General features: G+C 45.6%; 1 protein-coding gene across 1 annotated transcript in view; it reads left to right on the top strand.

The window, feature by feature from the left end:
* Positions 1-13,965, top strand: part of macf1a (microtubule actin crosslinking factor 1a) — a gene marked incomplete at its 5' end in the record, with an annotated part of 117,677 nt that overhangs the window by 74,001 nt on the left and 29,711 nt on the right. Inside the window, 6 exons of the mRNA XM_079288262.1 lie at positions 4,409-4,570; positions 4,660-4,830; positions 6,701-6,871; positions 7,423-7,578; positions 8,439-8,765; positions 9,152-9,236. Coding sequence (XP_079144388.1) covers positions 4,409-4,570; positions 4,660-4,830; positions 6,701-6,871; positions 7,423-7,578; positions 8,439-8,765; positions 9,152-9,236 — 1,072 coding nt within the window. The remainder of the gene's footprint in view (positions 1-4,408; positions 4,571-4,659; positions 4,831-6,700; positions 6,872-7,422; positions 7,579-8,438; positions 8,766-9,151; positions 9,237-13,965) is intronic.

Raw genomic sequence — 13,965 nt, 5'->3', positions numbered from 1 at the left:
GAGGCCACACTTTAAAGATGCACAGGGTTTTTTCTTATATGACCACCAGCTCTTTTCATGATCACATGGTTATGGAAATCCGTTGTGAAGGGAGAGCAAGATGAAAGGACAGGACACAGCACAGAGAACTGCTTTGAAGCTTTGATAACAAGTTGGAAAACTCAGTGTGCAACATCCTGCATGCTCCAAACGTCTGTGAGATGCTTCTTCTGGATGCATGTGCATATTTTCTTCTTTATTTCCTCTCATATGTTTGCAGCAGCAGCTTGTGTTTCCATGTGCTGTCGTTCGTGATTCTCTTTTCTCAGAGACTTGTTTCCTCATCTGTCCGGGTTAACAAACCGATTGTCCTTGAGGGACGGTTCGGCCGTGCGTCACCAACACCGTTATTCCTCTCCTCAGCGCTATTGGCTCGACAGATGACGGCTAAATATAGAGCATCCACACACATGTTCATGTACAGCAGACATACAGTCAGTCCAGACTCAATACAGCATCGACTCCTAAAGTCAGTTTGAATTACACCTTTAAAGTACATTTGGTATTCCTGCTTGAAAAATGACAACGATTTATCAACTATCAAAATAATCAGGAATAACTTGGGAATGACTTCAATCTCAAAAATTGAGGTTTGTATTTTTTCCCTCCAGTGGCCCTAATACGTTGTATTTTGTTCTGTCAGGATTCGACAACTTCAAACGTGTGAATTGTGAGTAAAAGTTTAACTGATAGCTAAGTTTAAACCTTTATCCACAAATCACAGATAACCAGGCAAAAACCCTGTCGTTACATAAACATTTCTCTCATGCCCCCCCCCAGCTTTCAAACAGCCTGTCTATTTGATGAGACAATGTAAACAGTGTTTAGTCAGATCCACTTACATCCCAGTGTTTCTTTTGGGGTTTTTTGTATTGTCTGTCCACACTGAGCTGCGGCTGAAGCGAGAAAGCCAGTCGAGTCCAGATGGAGAGACTGAGGATGGGAGAAAGCTGTGGTGGGGCAAAAAGAGGGAAGAGCAGAGGTTGTGAGAGACGAGTGATGACATGAGAGGAAGAGATGGGCAGAAGGATGACAAGTACGGCGCTGAGTTAGCTCAGTTAAGAGCGTGTGTGTTGCTGCGTGCTGGGCTGAGGTGGAGAAGAATGACAAGTATTTGGGACATTTTCCAGAGCTCTGGTTTAGTGGAGTCAACTGCTCTGAGAGGGACGGACGAGAGGGAGCGAGGGAGAGAGAGAGAGAGAGAGAGAGGCAGGCTGAAATGGAGGCAGAGGGAGAGAAAACACAGAGTAACAGAAGAAGAGGACACAGTTAAGCACACAGCGCCAAAACACGTTCATATACATCCATGTGTATGTTTAGATGATGAATGGATGTTTTTTCCTTTTTTGTTCCCCTATCTCTGACACACACACACACACACACATCAGGATAAGGCATGGTAGGGTGGAACAGGTCATGGCTGCAGTCATTGTTGTTCTGGCCGACAGACTTCCTGTTCCAAGCGGCTATGACGCCCATCACCACAACACAGCTGCGTCCAAACTAGACAGGAACACACACGCACACCCACACACACACGCACACACTGATCATTCACATTTAATCAGTTAGGAACTATATGCACGCGCTCACACAAAGCCTTGGCATGGAGAACCTGTAGTTTGATGCCATATTTAAACCAGATGAGCAGAAAACCTGTAAACTCTTAGATTATGACCCACTGCAGAAACACCCACTCAGTAGAATGTCTGTAAACGGCCTCAACGCGTCATGAATCTCCAATCTAAGCTTTGACAGCTTTTCAATGCGGCGGGATGTGTTCTGAATTAAAGGCAAATTATAAACCTGTTATTTAGACTTCATTTGTCATTTAGCTTTTTCATTTGAAATCATCAAAGAGGAAACTTTGATGTACTTCAATATAACCTCAAATATAGACTGATTTTCTGAGATATCCACCTTTTTCTGCTAATATTCAAGGCTAATATTGTTTATACCACCGTTTTGCTTTTATTTGTTGTCAATTAACAATTAAGTTTAACTTGCTAAAATGTGCATACACTGACAGCAGTCTGACAGCTGGCTGTGTATTTGTTGTGGGAGTGATTTATGGAAGATAGAGGAAGAAGCATTTCTTGTTCAGATGTTTTTCTTTCAGTTGTATTCGGTTCAGTGGTGGTTTGTTGCTATTTGACAGTTGAACACCCACGACTGTTGTAGCTTCTTCCAGACCATAGTGAGGTTTCACTGAAACGCAAACCTACATTTAACCTCACTTTAACTGCACCCGCTTCAGTATTGTCACACCAGCTTTTTTCCCCAGGCGTTGGATTTACCGCGTGTGTGCGTGTGTGTGTGTGTGTGTGTGTGTGTGCGTGTGTGCGTGTGCGCGCGCCACATTGGGGTTTGGCTGGCAAAGCATTTTTAAACCACCAGGCCTAATTCTCCCTTTGTGGGCCTTTTCTGAATGTCAGGACTTCTTAAGCGTTTTCATGACAGTAACCACCCCCCCCCCCCCACCCCCCCCCCCCACCCCCCCCCCCCCCCCACCCCCAACATTACAGCCTCGGGACCCCCATTTGTCTGAATTTTGACCCAGAAACGACCGAAACAAAAGGAATTTCATCGGTGGTGGTTTACAGTGTTGCCACTGGTCCAGGGAGCTGATGGAATACAGTGAAAGTTATTTTGTTGGATATAGCGGAGTGCTTCACAGGAATTTAGCAGAATCCAATGGTTTTTCTCACATTTATTGCATTAGCTGTTGGTTTTGGGGTAGAACTGTTTACCCTTTTCAAAATACAACATTAACAAATCATGCAGAAACAAGATTTGATCGGTCAGGGATTCACTCCAAATTATGAAACGTGAAATTGAGAAGTCACACAGTTTTGTATTTGAGCACAAAACCGTTGTTTTAGGGATGCAGCTAAAAATAACTTTCTTTATCGATCAATATCTTAATTGATCGCTAAATCTTTTAGTCTTTAGTTTAACAGAAATTGAAACTGCTGTTTTTTTCCAAACACCAATCAAAACACAAATAATTGTACATATTCAATTTAAAATGGTAGGAATGACACGTTCTTATCGTTTTGACACAATAACCATTGTATGTGAGATCACCCATGGACAGACAGCATCTACACACTCGCTCACGCACACACAACCGATCTCATTAACTCCTGGAAGACAAAATTATAACAATAATCAGTAACAACTTATTGTTTTGTTGATTGTAAAAAATGTTTGTAGATTAATTGTCAGCATCTGTAAATAGTCTTTTGAGTGGAAATACAATTAAATCCAAGACACTTATTTGCTCGGGACCTCAGCCAACGATCCCAAATAGGACCATGGACCTTTACTTTGAGAAGCCCTACGCTATATAGTCCCTGGTGGAGTGCAGGGTATGCGGGGTGTACACACTTCCTTTCCTGCTGTGTTACAGTACATCTATCAGCCAAAAGGCCATTGGAATATATAGGCCAGTGTACCCACTTCCTCCTCGCTAACCAATATGCCTAATAGTGCACCCATCTCATCTACGACCGCTACAACACTGTGTGTATTTAGGTGCAGTAGTGGCCCAGATTTGCTATGACAGAGTATTGGCTGTTTCGTCTTTTTTTTATCGGTGCCCGGGAAGTCAAGTCTGGTCGTCTTTAGTGTCGGGTGGCTGCCTCTATTGTCATCACAAGATGGCTCCAGCCCTCCGCTGTGACGTGCGTGTGCGAGTAATGCGTCCAGACAGGCGAGGTTGCGCGTGTATCTGCTATAAATGTGAGCGACGGCCTGTGTGTGTGATTAAGTGAAGGTTTTGTGCACCCATGCAAGTGTGTTGGCGTATTCTACCGCGTGTGTGTGTTGTCGACTCAGCCTTTTCCAGTCAGCCCCTTACTCGCCTAACTCTCTAATCCCCATAATCCTCTTCTCCCCCTTCCGTTTTTGTTCCTCCCCCCTCCACCCTCATCTCTCCTCTTTCCTTCCTGTCTCCCGCTCCTCTCTTATCTCTGCACATCCCTCTGTCTGTCCCTCATCCAGTCTCTTCTATATATATATATATATATATATATATATATATATATATATATATATATAGATATATATATATATATATATATATAGATATAGATATATATATCTATATATAGATATAGATATATATATATCTATAGATATATATATATATATAGATATAGATATATATATCTATATATATATATATATATAGATATATATATAGATATAGATATAGATATAGATATATATATATATATATATTTAGAAGAGAGAGACGCAGATTGAATGTTCGGTCTATTTTCTGCTTTCAAATAAAACAGTTTAAACGAAGTCCTTCTTCTTGTGTGTTGAATAATTCAATGAATGGTGACCCTTCCTCTTCCAGGCTGTGGAGAGAGAGCAGATGGACAGCATCCAGCCGAAGCTGCAGCACATCAACGCAGTGGGTCAGGGCCTGATCCAGAGCGCCGGCAAACACACCGACACCCAGGCTCTGGAGCACGACCTGGAGACCACCAACCTCCGATGGAACTCATTCAACAAGCGGGTACGTCTCCGTATAGACTCGGGCATAACAGTATGTCGCATCCACTTCCTTTTCTCAACTCGCAACTCACCCGCCTCCCCTGTCCTCAGGTGGCAGAGCGCATCGCCCAGCTGCAGGAGGCCCTGTTGCATTGCGGAAAATTCCAGGATGCACTGGAGCCTCTGCTGAGCTGGCTGAGCGACACGGAGGAGCTGGTGGCCAATCAGAAGCCCCCGTCAGCCGAGTACCGCGTGGTCAAGGCCCAGATCCAAGAACAGAAGGTACGAGAAGATCAAATGGAACCTGTGTTCACATGGAAATAACAAGTGATAAGACATGTTTGTTTGTTTCGTTCTTTCAGAAGTCCAAACGGAACCAAAAGATTTAAAGCTTAAAGCAGAGTGTCTTCCTTTAGGTCCTCAAAAGTACATTTTGATGAGAAGGGTTTTACATTAAGTGTCAAGCGGTGATCATCAAGCACAGTTTTAAAGGGACAGTTCAAATGATTTGAAGTTCATTTCCATAGTCCGTATATTACCTCCAGTGGATGGCCAGTTTGGGGATAACAGGACGGGTAGATATACTGTCAGTTGAACCGCCATCTACTGTAGGTAACAGACTGTCTATGGATAAGTACCTCTTACAACCCCACAAAAATAACATCCAGACTTCCCCTTTAATCTACTGCCACCCACATCCTCCTCTTTGAAGTATCCGGCCAGCTTCTGTATGTGCAATTGGATTTTCACTTTCAATATTTCTGTATTCTTTTTATTTTATATTTTACATTATTGTGAGAAACCATTCTTCTATTTATAACAGGTTGAAATGAGACATCATTGATATTCTCATTGTCCTCAGTGTCCTTCAACCACAAGCAATAGACATTTGAATGACAAGTACACATACACACACACACACACACACACACAATGATCAGAGTCTGCCTGGCATCCAAACAGCCCCAGTCTGCCAGTCAGACTGGCATAAAAGCAGACACACTTGCATGGTGGATGTGTATTGTTTTCAGAGACACACTCTGTCTCACACACCTTTTCCCCTGTTTATCCAACATACACTTCCTGTGTTTGTTCACACGAGTGTGCTGCAGTCTCGACCGGCGATCAATCACGCGTGTTTACATCCGTGACGGAGAGCGGTGTCACGGCTCGGCTGAGAAAGAGAGCGTGCTCTGCAGAGAGGTGCATTCCAGGGGCGGAGCCGAGCTGCTGGTTCAAAGTAGACAAGAGAGGCTGCTACCAGAGCAGGAAGGCAGCACGTTCACGGGTGTTGTTTTCTGATCCTAGAACAGTTGGATGGCTAGTTAAGTGAAGAAAAGTTTGTTCTGTACCTACCTTTTAAAAAAGCAGCATTTACCTGTATTAAATGTTTCATAACTCACAAATATATATCAGCTAATATGTGCCATTTGTTGAGACATTGATACGTTTTAAAGAGCTACTAATTGGTCAGATTTCTTTGATGCTTTCATCAAACACAAAAAGATGGTTGGTAATGTTTCTAAAAGTCTAGATTACATATGATATCTGCTGTTGTAGGAAAAATATAAATTCTCCCACGCAACTTACATATTTAATGCCCCCAAACGTGTGCAGTAACACTTTTTCCGTGCATGCATTTTCTGATTTGTAATGGTCACTTCCTCTTGAAAACATGGAGGCATTAGCTTTTTAAGTTTGGATTGACTTTGGGGACATTCTATCAAATGTAATTGTGCAGACGGTGTACACTCACTGCAGACCGCTGAGGAGCTCAATCAACATATCAATGCATCGTAAATGATCATAATGAAGAAACAAACGTTGAACCTGTACAACCTTGAAACAAGAGTTTGGTTGTTGCATTAGTAAAGCCAGCATCCAGCAGCAGAAGTGAACTAGAGTCAATGAGCTGTGGACGACATGCTTGCTTCAGTCTGCAGAGCCCTGAAGCCCCGCCCCCGCTGCTTTTTTTTATTTTTTTGTTTTATTTAAATTGTCTTAATATTGAAGGTGTCTTTGGGTCCCCAGCAAAACACCCGCCGAGTGTGAAGTAGATCGGATGGATGCTTCTCGAGATATGAGAAGGACAGACGGACAGAGATCCTTCGCTTTAGGATTCGATAACATGCGTGCTTTTCTCTTCCTCCAGCTGCTCCAGAGATTGCTAGATGACCGCCGGCCGACGGTGGAGATGATCCGCGCCGAAGGAGAGAGGATCGCAGCCACGGCGGACACTCAGGACCAAGAGAAGATTCGGACCCAGCTCCAGAGTCTGGCAGAGAGATGGACCGACCTGCTGGACAAGGCCATGGGCAGGCAAGTCTCCTCTACAGTACAGGGGGGGGGGGGGGGCTCTAGGGTGGGGAGGATCTGGGTACAAGCAGACGTCCCTGTGGAGCGAGAACAGAAAGAAACAATCAATACTCTCAATTGGTCACCACTTTCTTTGGATTCTAGTTCTGTCTCTCGCTGATTGTTGATCAGTTCTGGCCTTTTCCTCCTTCAAAAATGTATTAATAAAACATTCATGCCGTACAACTTTCAGTAAGGCAAGGTGTCTGTAATTCATCACGCTGTTTAGTATGAATACTAACAACGTAAATATTTTAAGTCTATACACACGCGCTGCCTTCTTTAGAAGACAGATGTGTATCCTCACCTATTTGCAAAAGCTCCTCTTTTTCTGTCTCTAACACACGACAATAATCCATTTTTTCAGTTTATGAAAGTCTTTGAAATGTAATAATATATCATAAAAAAAAAGACGACAGCTGTTATGACGCAAAATCAGGTCCAAGTCGAGCAAAACCAATCTGTGAAAGCAATAAAATACCAATAAAATCTCCTGCCTCCCTCCCGTGCTTCAGGCAGAGGCAGTTGGAGGAGCTGCAGGTTCTGGCGCTTCAGTTCCACGAAGCCCTGGAGCCGCTGGGAGACTGGCTCAGTGCCACCGAGAGACGCCTGACCACCGCCGAGCCCATGGGAACCCAGACGGCCAAGATCACCCAGCAGATCACCAAGCACAAGGTACCGTTTGGGGGAGGAGTTTGACTTTTTACGTGCGTCAATGAGCAGGAGACTGGATCCCCTGCCTTTTCTCGGACAGTGTCATCGAAATAATAATAGTTTAAAAAAAGCAGACCATCCCCGAACCCCTCAACATGAGAAAAGGTAGGTTGAAGATGCTCGTAGGAGCACGATGTAGGATTTAGTGGCATCTCGACGTTGGCCTTCAGGTAACGTGAAAGGCTCTTTCTAGAGTCAGTGTTTGGCTCCGTGAGGAAGACCCGCTCCCTCTGTAGATATGAAGGGCTCATTCTACGCCAGGGTATATAGCACACGAATGAAAACATAGTTCTGAATGTTGGTCTATTTCTGCTAACAGATGCCCCTAAATGCATTACACTGGCCCTTTAATTGTTTAATTGCTTGGCAAAGTAAAGGTCAAACATATCTCATTCATTAGATTAACCTTACTTCATTTCCTCTTACATATTGTTGGTATTCCAGTTGCACTGTTTGAACTGAATAGCGCCGTAGAGAATAATTCAGAATAGCAAACACACATGCAGTCTTGATAAAATGCCCTGTCACTTAATCGACACGTAACTCAACTAAAGAGGAAGCACGAGGCATAAGATCCACGAATCATTTACAACTCAAACGTCCTTTAAGTCCAGTCAAGTTGTTCTCATTTCAGTGGTTTACTTTCTTTTTAAGTTATTCTACTCATTTGTTCATGTTTATGATTTCCTATTATTCTATGATTTGTCATTTGCATGCTCATATTATGAGTTTTTATCCATCTTTTTTTTCTGTTTTGTTGTTCTTTTCTCACTTCCTTTCACCTTCCCTTCAAACACACACGCACACACACACACTCCCAGGCGGTCCAAGAGGACGTGTCCTTGCGCCAAGCCGAGGTCGACCGCCTCGAGTCGCTCAGCCAATCGCTGACGCCGCTCAGCTGCGCGGCCGACCGCGATTGGCTGAGCGAGCGAGTGGGGGCGCTCAGGTCGGGCCACTCGGAGCTCACCGATTGGTGCTCCCGGCGGGCGGGCATGCTGGAGCAGGCGCTGGCTAACGCCCAGCTGTTTGGGGAGGAGGAGGTAGAGGTGCTGAACTGGCTGGCGGAGGTGGCTCAGAGGCTGGGTCAGGTCTCCGTCCACAGCTACCAGCATCAGCTGCTGGCCGAGCAGCACGAGCACGCTCTGGTACGACTTCATCAACACACTCGATGCCTACTTCAGTTATTTCTCCCAAAACATGGGAACAGCAGTTAGTAGGCAAAGGGCTTCTGTATACATTTAGAATTGTAATGATATCTATTTTTATCACTTAGTTTTTACATTTTGAATCATCATCTTTATTTTTGGGAACAGTCGTCCCCCTCCATCATTTCCTGCAGTACCTTTTTGTGATATTATCTTTTGCTTCACTCGTACAAAGAACACAAACACCCTGGTGTTCCTTCACGACTCTGATCTTTTTGAACAGTTAAATAAAGGATGCACACTGTACTTCGGATTTTGTTCTTTGAACAGACGAGAAAAATATCTTCCGTGTGCTCGAGGTTAACTTCCTCTCTCTCTCCCCTCAGTCTCTAAATGAGGAGATTGTGAGCAGGAAGAAGACAGTGGACCAGGCCATCAAGAACGGACAAGCCTTACTAAAACAGACCACAGGTAACCTCAGACTCCTAATCTTCTTCTTCTTTTTCCCAACTTGACTTTCTCTCTGTAAATCCTAAATTTGTGCTGGAAAGGTTCATCATGTTTCATACATTAGCATCCAGATTGATAAAGCAGATTGTTGGGGTCTGATAAATGGCTTCAACATGTGCTGTGGACAAAGACAATCGGGCCTTCACTGTTTCAAGCAAAGGTCTCATCCTGACTTGTAGTTTGAGGAGAGCAAAGGGATTTCACACTCAGGTGTGAATTCCCCCCCCCCAAATAACCATGGTAACCGCGGCAATCTCATTGGCCGAGAGCCAAGAGAACCCAGGACCCCTGTGGTTCAGCCGATGTTCTATAAAACTGTTTTTAGTTCACACTTCTATGCTTTTCCCCCTTCGACCTCGGTTGAGTTAGGAGGCACACAACCGCTCTCTTCGCCCGGACCCCCCCCCCCCGTCCAGGCCACAGAGAATCCAGCTTTCCCCCTTCGACCTCGGTTGAGTTAGGAGGCACACAACCGCTCTCTTCGCCCGGACCCCCCCCCTGTCCAGGCCACAGAGAATCCAGCTTTTCCAACTCTCCCTCCGGGGTAACAGGAGGCACACAAGGCTCTTCGCTCGGACACCCCCGTCCAGGCCACAGAAGAACCAGCTTTCCCCCTTCGACCTCGGTTGAGTTAGGAAGCACACCACGCTCTCTTCGCTCGGACACCCCCGTCCAGGCCACAGAAAGCCACGAGGAAGCCCCTCAAACCCTACTCAAACCCTGACAAGCCGTTTTGCTGGACGAAACGACAGTGTTCCACTTTGAGTACGGCTCCACCAGCCCGCGAGACGAACCCGCATCAGCGATCCGTTCTCCGCCTTTCTTTTTATTTTGTGCACAAACCGGCACAGAGGAGCCCGACGAAGCCTCGCTCCTCTCGTGACCGAGGATTCCCGGCAAGACGCGCAGACACGTCGTCTCATCCGAAGTTAACTGTTCTCCCTGCAGCGAGTACAGACCGGACCTGCGTTTGCTCCAGAGCCACGCTAACGGACCGAAGCCGCGCCAGCTCACCGCCGCGCGACACACAGCGCCCGCTGCAAAGCCGCGCCGACCCGCAAGCTCCCCCCTGTCCCCCTTCCCGACGAGGAAAACGGACCATTTTGCCACAAACACTTCCACGTTGCAACGAAGCATCTACAAGTAAGATTCTTGGCATTTGGGCATAGCTTAGCTTAAATTAACTTAAGTTTAATTCAGGCCATTCATTTATATGTTGATATTCCCGTGTTTTTGTTGTTTAAATTACTGTCGCGTGATATCGAGATATTACGCAACTCCTCGCGGACGAGAGAAGCTCCGCTGTATTCGTGTATTAACTGTGACTGTTTGCTTGGATTTATTTGATTTCTTTTCATTGGTTTTACTACCCTTCGTGTAGTATTCTCTGCTCATTAAATCAGCTCTGTGAGTGAAGTGTGGAATCTCGGCTATTGTACATAACTGCTGGCAGTTCTACCGACAACGGCACGTTATGTACGATACGCCAGACACCCCCATTATCACTACAACGCGGACCGCACGCAGAAGTCTGATCCATGAGCCCCCACCCTTTTTCTCTTTCCTCCTTTCACGAAACACACATACACATAGCTCCTAGCTCTACCCCCGGGGAACCTCGTTCAAACGAGCGCCTCACACACGTGCTGCATCGGCACACGTGAATTACTTACAGCAGCCTAACTGCCATTTTGTCCGAGTTACTCGACTCCGCCATCTTTGTAGTTTTTAGCTGTAGTTCTTAAGGCCCCTCCCCTTTGGCCAGCGTCACTCGACGCCGCCATCTTTGTAGTCTTTAGCGTAGCTGTAAGACTCCTTCCTGTTCACCCACAGACCCACACACACACATACACACGCACACACAGACATACACTCTCATCCATTTTATTCATTCTTTAGCTTAGGCATATAAAATTGTATGATAACGTTTGTTGGTTGCAATATTAATTGATTTGATCATTTATTATTTTGATTCAATAAACTCTGTTATACTTTCAGGAGCAGTCGTCTGTGATTACTTGTGCATATGTATTTGACAAGACTGTATGTAGTAGCCGGTGCTCGAACTTAAACCTTCACTGTCACTGAATGTGTAGTCATACGCAGACTATTGACATTATGAGTGACTACTAATTATGAGACTTAGTTTTATCGTTTGGTTATTGGTCCCTGTTCGCAGGGTGGTGCCCCGTTTATATTAATAATCATTAATAATTGTTACATACATCAATAATTCTATTGATGTCAAGAATTCAGTTTCTTAAATGCTGATAACCCAAACACGCTCCTTTAGATCCCAACATAATGGTGCCCCGTGTGAGGGTACGTTATTCCAGTTTTGTTACAGTATATATGCACAGTAATCCATAATTATTTTTGAATAATTAATTTTCCAAAAAATATTTTTTTTTTTCGAAAAATTATTTTTTTTCCTCTTTTGAATGATCTAAATTCCTGAAACTTATTTCCCAAAATAGGTAGGCTTTGATCTTCAAAATCTTGTCTTATGGTAATTAAATTTTTGATTTTAAATCCAGATTTTTAATCTTAATCTTTAATTCCCTTCTCGAAATTTTATTTCGTTTCCAGGTTTAATTATTCGTTTCATTTCTTAAACTAACAGCCAGCTGTGTAGTAGATTTGATCGTTTTATTTGTAATACCTTGCTTGTTTTCTTAAATCCCTCCAAATAAGTTACACACAGCTGTCACAGGCCCAAAGTGCTAAACCACATTAGCATTTTCGCACCTCTGGCTGCAAAGCAGTAGTGATACCTCAGAGCAGCAACAGTAGAAACGTAAGTCACAGAGCTAGACATTTCACTGTGCGCCTGCATGAACCGTAACACTAACAGTAATTAACATCTAACAGTAGAAATCCTAAGTTACAGAACTAGACATTTCACTGAGAACCGTAAACACTAACAGTTTCCGTTCTAACACTAGGGAATTAACAACTACTGGGAGTCGTGCTCATTAGAGAGAATGAGTAACGAGAAACCCCCCATTCCTGGAGCTGTAGCTCCAGAAGACACCGCATTACGAGATGTGGTGGCTGATGTCCTCGGACTCACAGCAAAGGAAAGAGAGTACTTTGTAAAATACACTGCTGTCCTATGCGACGAGCAATTAGAGCAGCTGGTGGCTTATGTAAATAACCCAGCAGGTAACAGAGAGCGCCTGATTCAGGACGTAATCGGCGAAATACTGCTCATCTACCATCAGAAAATGCAGCTGCAAGCTGCCCAAACCCGGGCACAGAGCGACGAGCAGCAACGCGAGATCTGGACACTCCGAACAGAGGTTCAGGAGTTGTCACGTGACTGTAGAGCCCTACAGTCAGAAAATAGTAGCCTGCGCAGTGACCTCAGAGAGGTCAACCTAGAACTCTCTAAAGCATCAGAGAGTGATGACAAATTGAAAGCGCTTCAAGGTGTTCCAGCAACCCCGGTAGGTACTGCTACCCCCTATCGAGCCTTTCAGCCCAGTCATTTCTTGGTCTCGGCTCCCTCATTCCCCGAGACCCGAACCACCTTGCATTTCTTGAACGCGACATCCCCAACCAGGAGGAGAGAGGACCAACACCAGGTCCTAGTCGGCCCAGGTGGCTTCAAAACCACCTCAGGCGAACGCAATCCTCCACGCAGTTCACGTGCGCGACAAGAACTGACCCCATCCCCCTCAGGGAGGGAGGATGATAGTCGTTACCACCATCGCGAGTATGGAGACTTAGACGACTCGGATGGCTCAGGCCCCATCAACCTTGGAGGCCTGTGTACTCGACAGATTGAGTCTCTGGCGAAAGACGTAGAGCGCTTCAATCCCGACAATCACGACTCGAGCATCGATGACTACCTAAGGGAGATCGATCGCTGCCTCCTCGACCTATCGCGCCCCTCATCGCGCGAAAAGCTAAAGCTAGTGTGGAAAACCACTGCGCGAAGCGTCCACGCTTTCGTGGAAACGCTCCAGCCGAGCATCCGCGACCGCTATTCATCCCTTTGTCACGCCCTTAGGGAGGAGTACTCCCTGTACTCCAACCCAGCTTCTGCCACCCTCGGCGTCTTTGCCATTTCCCAGGAAAGGCTACAGTCTCCGAGAGACTACTTCAGGCGCTTGAGATCTGCGTACTTCCAAGGACGTAACGCCCCAGGTCTAGAAGAAGACCATGCCTTCAAGTCGCTATTCCTGCACAATCTCCACGACAACGTGAGATACGATGTTACTATGCACTGCAGAACGAGTAACCTCACCATGCCAGAGATTAGGAAATATGCGCAACTTGCATGGAAGACACGCGGACGGCCGACAAATCGGTACGAAGACACCGCCATAGTCTTAGGCATCCAACAGTCGAGCGACACCGACCTAGCGTCGGAAGACGACGAGAGGACTTGGCCTAGCGAGCCCTGGTCACCCCCGAGGAACAAACGACCCTGGCGGTCGAAAGACCAACGGAACCAGGGGGGTGAAAGACGCCCTCAAGGGCAACCCATCAGGTAACGCTGACTCGCAGCCCACCTGACTAAGCCAAGTGACCTTTCCCCCTGCTTCCAAGTCGACATGGTAGGGGGGGGGAAGAGAACTCAGCACACTTCCGGAAACGACCACTCCCATTTCGCACCTCGTTCTTCAACCTTCTTGGGCGACCTTGTTCGCAAAGGCAATGCCCGTTATGTATATATCTATAC

This window comes from Melanostigma gelatinosum, assembly GCF_949748355.1.
Source record: "Melanostigma gelatinosum genome assembly, chromosome: 17".
Taxonomy (NCBI): Eukaryota; Metazoa; Chordata; class Actinopteri; order Perciformes; family Zoarcidae; genus Melanostigma; species Melanostigma gelatinosum.
The sequence above is the reverse complement of the archived record's forward strand: the minus strand, read 5'-3'. Positions and strand labels throughout refer to the sequence as shown.